This window comes from Gigantopelta aegis, unplaced genomic scaffold (genome assembly GCF_016097555.1).
Source record: "Gigantopelta aegis isolate Gae_Host unplaced genomic scaffold, Gae_host_genome ctg6180_pilon_pilon, whole genome shotgun sequence".
NCBI classification, from domain to species: domain Eukaryota; kingdom Metazoa; phylum Mollusca; class Gastropoda; order Neomphalida; family Peltospiridae; genus Gigantopelta; species Gigantopelta aegis.
In genome coordinates this window covers 6,629-15,244 of record NW_024534879.1, presented here as the reverse complement: position 1 = coordinate 15,244, position 8,616 = coordinate 6,629, and the positions used below count along the sequence as shown (strand labels likewise).

Here is an 8,616-nt window from a genome sequence, read left to right as displayed (position 1 = left end):
ATTAATGTCCGGTATGCATGTTGTCATAATGAACTAATTGAATTCGTGTAGTGTTGGTTTCTTGACAAAATATGATATCACCACTTCCTCTATTAGAACTTGAAAGGGAAGCTTATTGACCTTTCTAGGATCACTGCATAGGATGGTAATTTAAATAATCTTTATATGCTCTCACCTGTACGTTGCATCCTGTGTGATTAAAAAAGTTCATCCTGTGTCATCATCTAGCACTATGAATATAGTTAGTAAATGAGAGATGCTTCCAGGTCATTCTAGAACTTTTGTTGCTAGTGTTATACAGATGGTATTGCTGGGTCATTGCTTGCACTCAGTATGCAGTATTAGCATATGAATGATCTAGAAATGATAGACCTTGGGGTATAAAAGCAGAGATGGTTATCTTAGGAAGCATTAGTAGACCAACTAAAGTCTAGAGAAATATTTAAAGAGAACCACTTTATTAACTACTTTTAGCTTCAAAGATGGTGACCATTAAAGTTACAATTGGTGGAGAAACTCGTCGTCTACGAGTCTCAGATAATATCACATTTAAAGAGTTACAAGAGAAGATTACCTCGGTTTTTTCCAGAACTTGATCAAAGTTGGCACCACAGCTGATACTGACCTATAAAGATCAGATGGTGATATCATAAGTTTTGTATCTGACGAAGAAATGTTACCTTGCAATAAACTCTCTCCCATCTGATGGAATATGGCGTGTTCTTGCTCGTGTTCGACCCTCACGATCATCTAAACCCACAATCGATCACTGTTTGGTGAACCATTATTTCATCTGAGTCCTCTACTATCATTTAGTAGTCTCTTAGGAGGCGGTTGACGACTTCTTTGTGGGATGGCTTAGATAGTGTTGTTAGTGAAGCTCTCAAAGAGAGAGAGGATTTGATAGCTAATCTTACTAAAGAAGCTAAGAAAACACAACAAAAGGAGGACAAACCAACTGAGGCAGAAGCTTCTGATAAGCCAGCGACCACAGATGAAACTGCCAACATATCAGAATCCAATCATCAGACAGGAAGTTGGAACCTGTTGTTTTTGAAACTCCATTCTCAAAGACAACAATCTATGGACCAATTGGATATCACTTTAGCTGGAGTTCTACTGGAAAAGAAAACAGAAGAAGAAAAACCAAAGGAGAAGACAGAGGAAACAGCCAGAAGAGAAAAAGGAAGAAGAAGGAGGAGACTGTCCCAACAACTCCAAGAGTACCACCAAGACTCTTCCAGAAGAAGTAATAGCTTCTGATCACTGAAGACATTGAACTTTCTATCTATTATATTATTACATGCTGATTTTATAATAAATACACTTTTTTATCATTGTTACAATATGGATGACCATTGTTTTGTAAATACATTTTAAATAATAAATTTTAACCCCAAATCTTAAAATGATACATTTGTACATTTCAAAAATTAATCTATTCTTTCAATATGTACCTCAGATCTCTAATGATACTCAAGTTTGCTGAAGATCCTTGTAAAGACTCACGTTATAAGGAACCTTTAATTGATGCTATGAGAAAACAAAAGATGAGGGGGTGATAAACGAAGACATTACTGTATTAATAATTAGAGGTTATCCTGTTTCTATTTATTCAGGAGTTAGAGAAATATCGACACAAATGTGAGAGAAAAACCAAATTAAGAGAACAACAACAACAGTATCAAAAAATGACCACCAATAAAAACAAAACAACAGAACTAACAAATAGTTTATTAAACGTATTATAATAAAAATTATGATACTGAAATATTGAGCACATCTTTTTATTAAAATTATTATTATTACACATGAATATATATGGGAATAACATTAATGTGATAATGTGTGCTTACATTTGGTAAAACAATGTAGAACCAATTAATGATATAACATTATTTAATGATATTGTGTGTTTGTTCTAAATACTGTGAATACAAGGTCCTCTTTCTAAATTAATGTTGTTTCAATACAAATGTATTAATCTTTAAAAAAATCCTACTTCATGTTACAATTAGCATTACATATTAAAATAGGAGAAACTTCCAGATCATTCTAGAACTTTCTTTGACAGTAGTATACAGCTAACACGTGATGTGTCAGCTGTATATAATGCCAGTTGGTATACACACTTAAGATGACAAGTTTTAGATCCTTCTGGAATTTTCTTTTGCCTATTGTATACAACTGTAGGTCATGACTTGTACTTTGCATGCCATATCAGCTTTACATCATCAGAATATTTCAGATATTCTGGTTTTAGGTTCAGTTCAATGATGTGTTGTTTTAATGATAGACCTTGGGGTATAAAAGCAGAGATGGTTATCTTAGGAAGCATTAAGTAGACCAACTAAGTCTTAGAGAAATATTTAAAGAGAACACTTTATCAACTACTTTTAGCTTCAAAGATGGTGACCATTAAAGTTACAATTGGTGGAGAAACTCGTCGTCTACAAGTCTCAGATAACATCCACGTTTAAAGAGTTACAAGAGAAGATTACCTTGGTGTTTCCAAGAACTTGATCAAAGTGTGGCACCACAACTGAATACTGACCTATAAAGATGAAGATGGTGATATCATAAGTTTGTCATCTGACGAAGAAGTTACATTGGCAATAACTCTCCCCATCTGACGGAATATGGCGTGTTCTTGCTTGTGTTCGACCCTCACAATCATCTAAACCCCAACATCGATCACTGTTTGGTGAACCATTATTTCGTCTGAGTCCTCTACTATCATTTAGTAGTCTCTTAGGAGGTGGTCTGAAGTGTTCCTTGTGGTGATGGCTTAGATAGTGTTGTCAGTGAAGCTCTCAAAGAGAGAGAGGAGTTGATAGCTAATCTTACTAAAGAAGCTAAGAAAGCTCAAGAAAAGGAGGACAAACCAACTGAGGCAGAAGCTTCTGATAAACCAGCCAACTGCAGATGAAGCTGCCAAGGTATCAGAAGATGAACCCAAGAAGAAAAACCCACTTGTTGTGGTGCAGCAGTTGAGGTAACTCCTGGATGTTGCTATCATCAGACAGGAAGTTGGGAACCTGTTGTTTTTGAAACTCCATTCTCAAAGACACAACAATTCTATGGACCAGTCGGATATCACTTTAGCTGGAGTTCTACTGGAAAGAAAACAGAAGAAGAAAAACCAAAGGAGAGACAGAGGAAACAGCAGAGAGAAGAAAAATGAAGAGAAGAAACAGAGAGTGCCCCAACAGCTCCAGAGAGTACCACCAAGACTCTCCAGAAGAAGTAATAGCTTCTGATCAATGAGGACATTGAACTCTTGTATATTTCTGTCATATTCTGCCATTATATTATTACATATGCACAAAGCAATGTCTGAGGTCTATGTTGTTAATTATATAGTGTATGATTTATATGCATTAATATTGTTTAAAAATAAATAACATGTTTTTAACCTAAAAATCCTTCAACTGAAACATTCAATAACTTATAAAAGTAAAACTTGTTTTAAAGCTGTCAAATATTATGATATACTTTAGAGCTCTAATAATATATAACTATTACCAAATAGCAAGTTATATGATAAGTTGTTATAATATCAAAACAACTTTATATAATTCATTTTATTTACATGATACATGATAACAAAAATATCACTGAAATAAGATGTATACAATTTCACTAAAACAATACAGAACCATATATATACCTTTTTTTAATATTGCTTGAATATAATAGTCCTTTTTAAACTAAATGCTATAAATGAGTACTAGTATATGTACAAAAAAAAATATAACTCTTATAAAACACATACTAATAAATAATAAAAATATAATACAAAAATATTATTATACAAAAAAATGGATTCCACTTCAGTAGTCCAGTTATATTAATTTGTATTCGATATTGGAAATATTGGATTATTCAGCCCAATTACCAGTGCATCTTAAGGTGGTTGTACATCGGTTTTACGTAATGGATTATCTAAAAACGTCTTTGTATTGTACCTACTAAACTATGTCCATTGAAATCTGAGGTAAAAAGGGAGGTCAGGATTAATAGAGAGGGATAGCATGACGTTCGTATAACCACTGGTCTAGCACCATTATGAGTGGGACTAAGAAAAAAGAAAAAAATATTAAAGTTATCACAATTTATTATAAGGGTATGTATGATACATCAGTGAAGTAATATTCTGTCTTAATATTACGGGGTATTACCATATACAATGTTATCCTCTTATATAATGTAGCACAATTATTATTTATGATAATATTATTATCGTGTGCTTTAAATAGTGTTGGAATTAGCTTTTATTTAAAGTTTTGTTGTGAAGGTACTACATATACTGATTAGAATTATGAAAAGGAAGGATTTAATTAATAGTGTATTGTATCTTATAGTATATAGGATCTCACTGATGATTTACTAATAGTTGTGTGGAGACTCCATTAGTTCTGACATGCTAATAAATACCAAATCTCTTTGAGAAGGCCGCATACCTATGGAAAATACAATATAATAATATATTAATGTCCATGGGCTATATAGCCACTCATGTCAAGATAAAGGCCAAGGGAAGCTCTAGCACTATATATATTATAAGCTTAAGGATCAGTTTTCACAGTAATTATCCCACATTATCTTCCTTACCTTCTACAGTAGGTATTACATAGAATATATTGATACATAGGTCAGTAGAGAAGGATGTATTGTCACTTAGTGTTGTTACTGCATATACAGATAGTGGCGTCAAATTATACTCTTCTTTAACAACAGTACTTATTAGTTGTGGATATTTTGTGTGATTTATTTGGTATCATCTTTGTTAAGAATGCATAACAGCCACTATTTATATATTGAAGTGCTACCTGTAAGAGAGAGAGTAGCTATTTCATGGACTACATTCTGGAATATCTTACTTCGTAACAGTCTCGTCTGTAAGCTCTACTTCTCTCCACTCTCCTCACTGGAGCGTTATAACAGTTGAAATCCGATGTCTTCGTTTGCCTGTTGACATTGTGCATCCTTTGAGACTCAGCCACTCCCTTCTACCTTATGAAAATTCATAACATACTGCGCATGCTCAATTGTGTTGCCGCTACACACTACCGGTATATCATTATGGCTACTTTCTCGTCTGGCACTCTGCTAATCGTGACAATCTCAAATGTAGTATTTTGTTTAGAACTCTTTAGTGATCCACGTGTTATTCCTTGTCTTCATACGTATTGCTTGAAGTGTCTACAAGATCTTGTGAGTGATCAAAAAGAGTGAACTTAGTTGTCCTAATGTAGAAATCTAAACATGAGATACCAAAAGGGGGTGTAGGTAGTTATCTCTCTGATCTCTCCATATTACCAGAGTTAGAGATTGCTAAAGCTACCACAGAGATAAAACAGACGAAAATATGTGATTTCTGCATAACTGGCGAGGTAGCTGTAAGTTACTGTAATGAATGTAGTGAGTATTTGTGTGAATATTGTAAAGGTATGCACAAACGTGGAAAAAGAGGTCATCTACTCATACAGTAACTTTTACTAGAAGAGGCTGCTTTGTTTGGTTCCTCAATTATTTCTCATGTAAATAAGCAGGATCCATATTGTTCTCAACATCCTGACTACAAGATAGAGATATTCTGTAAGACCTGTGATACACTGATATGTCCTATGTGTATGTTAGAGACTACTCATAAAGGACATAAACTATGACTTTTTGAGGAATGTCAACAATGAGGTGATGAACAAATTAAATTAAAAACACATAGGGTCAAAGAGAAAAAGGCTATAATAAAAACTGGTCTCTCTTTTGTTGAAACATTCGAGCAGCATACATGTAGTCTACGAGATAAACTTGAAACTGAAATAAACGCAGCCTTTGATGAGTACATCACCAAAATACAAACAATGAAGGAGGAGCTTCTAAAACAAGTGGAGTCCAAGTTTACTAAAGACAGCAAGACAATATGGGCAACTAAAGATCATCTTGAAGTTATGTTATCTCAAATTCAAAGTTGTGAAGCATTAGTGAACGCTATCATAAAGAAGGTAGCAAGGGACTAACATTGCTCTAATGAAGTTGCTCTTCAATCGCCTAACAGAACTTAATTGTACAGATGTTGATTTGTCAGCAATACTTATGTTGTCTACTCTGCTCACAAAGTTTTAAAAAATCTTCTTTATTGAGTTTAGCCAATATTGGACAACTTACAGTAGATACAAGGAATGTATTCACTCAAGGGAAACTTCAAAATACTACTACAAACTTAGATGAGAAATCCACTCTTGTCTACATTCTAAATGAGCCACTAGCAAAAACTTGTAAAGTGGGATTGTAAATATTGTCATAATAATTTGGTATCAACCTGCCCTGTAATAGTCGCTAATGACAATCAATTAGAGGTTGAATTTACACCAATGCAATCTGGAAAATATAACTTTCAACTGATACCGGCAGGTTCTTCAGCAATTGGAGCCCAAAAATTCACTGTTACTGTGTGTTAAAAAAGTATATACCTCTTTGGAATGAGGATTCAGATGATGAAGACTGTCTTTTTAAGAAGCCAGAAAAGGCAACAAATCCCAACCTTAGCGAGAGCTCAAGATCAGCGTCAGATGATGAAGACTGGGTTTTTAAAAAGCCAGAAAAGGCAACAAATCCAAACCTTAGTGAGAGCTCAAGATCAGCGTCAGATGATGAAGGACTGGGTTTTTAAAAAGCCAGAAAAGGCAAACAAATCCAAAACCTTAGTGAGAGCTCAAGATCAGCGTCAGATGATGAAGACTGGCTTTTTAAAAAAGCTAGAAAAGGCAACAAATCCAAAACTTACAGAGAACTCAAGATCAGCAATAGCTACAAGTTTTAGTCCAGCTCTTGCTACACAATATTATCAATCAGCTGGTGCTGCAAATTTTAGCCCAGCTGTCACTAGATCAAGTGGACAAGCTGCTGCTAGTCCATCTTCCATACATCATATTATAAACCAGCTCCTACTATTGGTACCAAAGTGAAACGTGGACCTGACTGGGTTTATGGTGATGAAGATGGTGGTGCAGGGAACGTGGGTTTCATAGTTGGTACTTGTGACATATTTAGTGAGTATGACTTTAAGTGAAGTGGGATGTAACAGGACATCAGTATGAGTATTGTTGGGAAGTTTTAGAAGATATGATTTGGAAATTGTTCATTGATAAATAATTTGTTGTTGTTTATTACATTCTTGTGCTAGCAAATTTTATAAATTCTGTTAATAGCTTGTCTTTGTATCTCTAGACCTTAGTTTTTATACTAACCTATTTTACAGCATAACATGAGTGCAACCTAGTACAACCAATTACTCAGCTTAACAAGAACTATTAAATTCATAAAAAAATTCAAGTTATTTTGTTACCTATCCATGTTTAAACCATTTTAAAAAACTATGGGTCAAAGTCCATGGTTTTCTTTTAAAAATAAACCATTCGACCAAGTCGTCAAATCCCTTGAATTTTGTGAAGGAGTTAGAGTTATAGGTTCTTGTTAAGTGAAGTACTACCCTTTTTTTATTAGTAAATATGCATGAAAATTGATAATTTTCTTCAGTTTTTAACTACTACTCTGCTTAACAAGAACATATATAAAACTAACTTCATAAAAAATTAAAGTGATTTCATTACCTTTTGTCTTTGATCATTTCTTCATTTGAACCATGGACTATTGGCATTTTAAAAAAATTAACAATTAACAATTCTATTAATGTTCCATTATTAGTGTTTTTATTCTACACTAACATACTCTTCCACCAGGACCAATTTTACTGATATTCCTTCCCAGTAGATTATGAAAAAATAAAAAAAAACCCTTGGTGTTGCCCAAAACGATTCCTACTCGCTCACCCACTCAGGCTTCCACTTAGGCTCCAGGATTCCCTGCTATTGCTAGCTGGGACCGCCACCTGGCTTGGTAACCTCGTCTTGCGCGAGGTAATCCTGGCTGGAGCATCGCCCTAACTTAAAACCAGCCGTACGGGATTCCAGCTCTTAGGGAATGTCGCATTCAGGAACCGGGAACCACAATACACCAGCCTCATCTCGTTTAAAGGGAGACTACCAGCCCTATCCTAGTCGGCCTTTCGGATACTCCGTAGAGTATGCTGGTAACCATCTCAGAGGTCTGATGCATTGCAGAAACGCTGGCCCACAACACACTGGCTAATCATGACTGTTTCAGTTTCTTTATATATGTACGTAAGATTTTGTCTTCATGCTCTTGTGGGGCACGACTGTGTACGATTATGAATCTCATTAACTAACTAGTTGCCCGTAACGGTGAAGTAAAAGGTTGTCTAAATAACTAAAACTATATTTTTATAAGAGCCAATAATAAAACTAATCCCATTTAAGCAACCTAGAACATTAATACTAATTATTTTAAATTTTATTATTATTATTTTATAGGCATCACATAGAAACAATTTCATAACAAATAAGTTAAAAGATCAAAGAATAGACTATATACAAAATTTCTGACTATAAACAATTACTTGCTTAACAAGAACATATATACTAACTTCATAAAAAATTAAAGTAATTTCATTACCTTTTGTCTTTGGTCTTTGGTCAATTTCTCATTTGAACCATGGACTATGGGCATTTTAAAAAAATTGAGAATTGGGCC

General features: G+C 34.3%; 1 protein-coding gene across 1 annotated transcript; it reads left to right on the top strand.

The window, feature by feature from the left end:
- Window positions 1-1,108: 1,108 nt before the first annotated feature.
- LOC121366570 (protein MNN4-like) lies at window positions 1,109-3,260 on the top strand (the record flags this gene model as incomplete). The annotated part of the gene is made up of 3 exons (XM_041490958.1): window positions 1,109-1,249; window positions 1,620-1,681; window positions 3,023-3,260. Coding segments are annotated over 3 exons (441 nt in total), but the record flags the coding sequence as incomplete, so codon positions are not given.
- Between the last annotated feature and the right edge of the window lie 5,356 nt (window positions 3,261-8,616).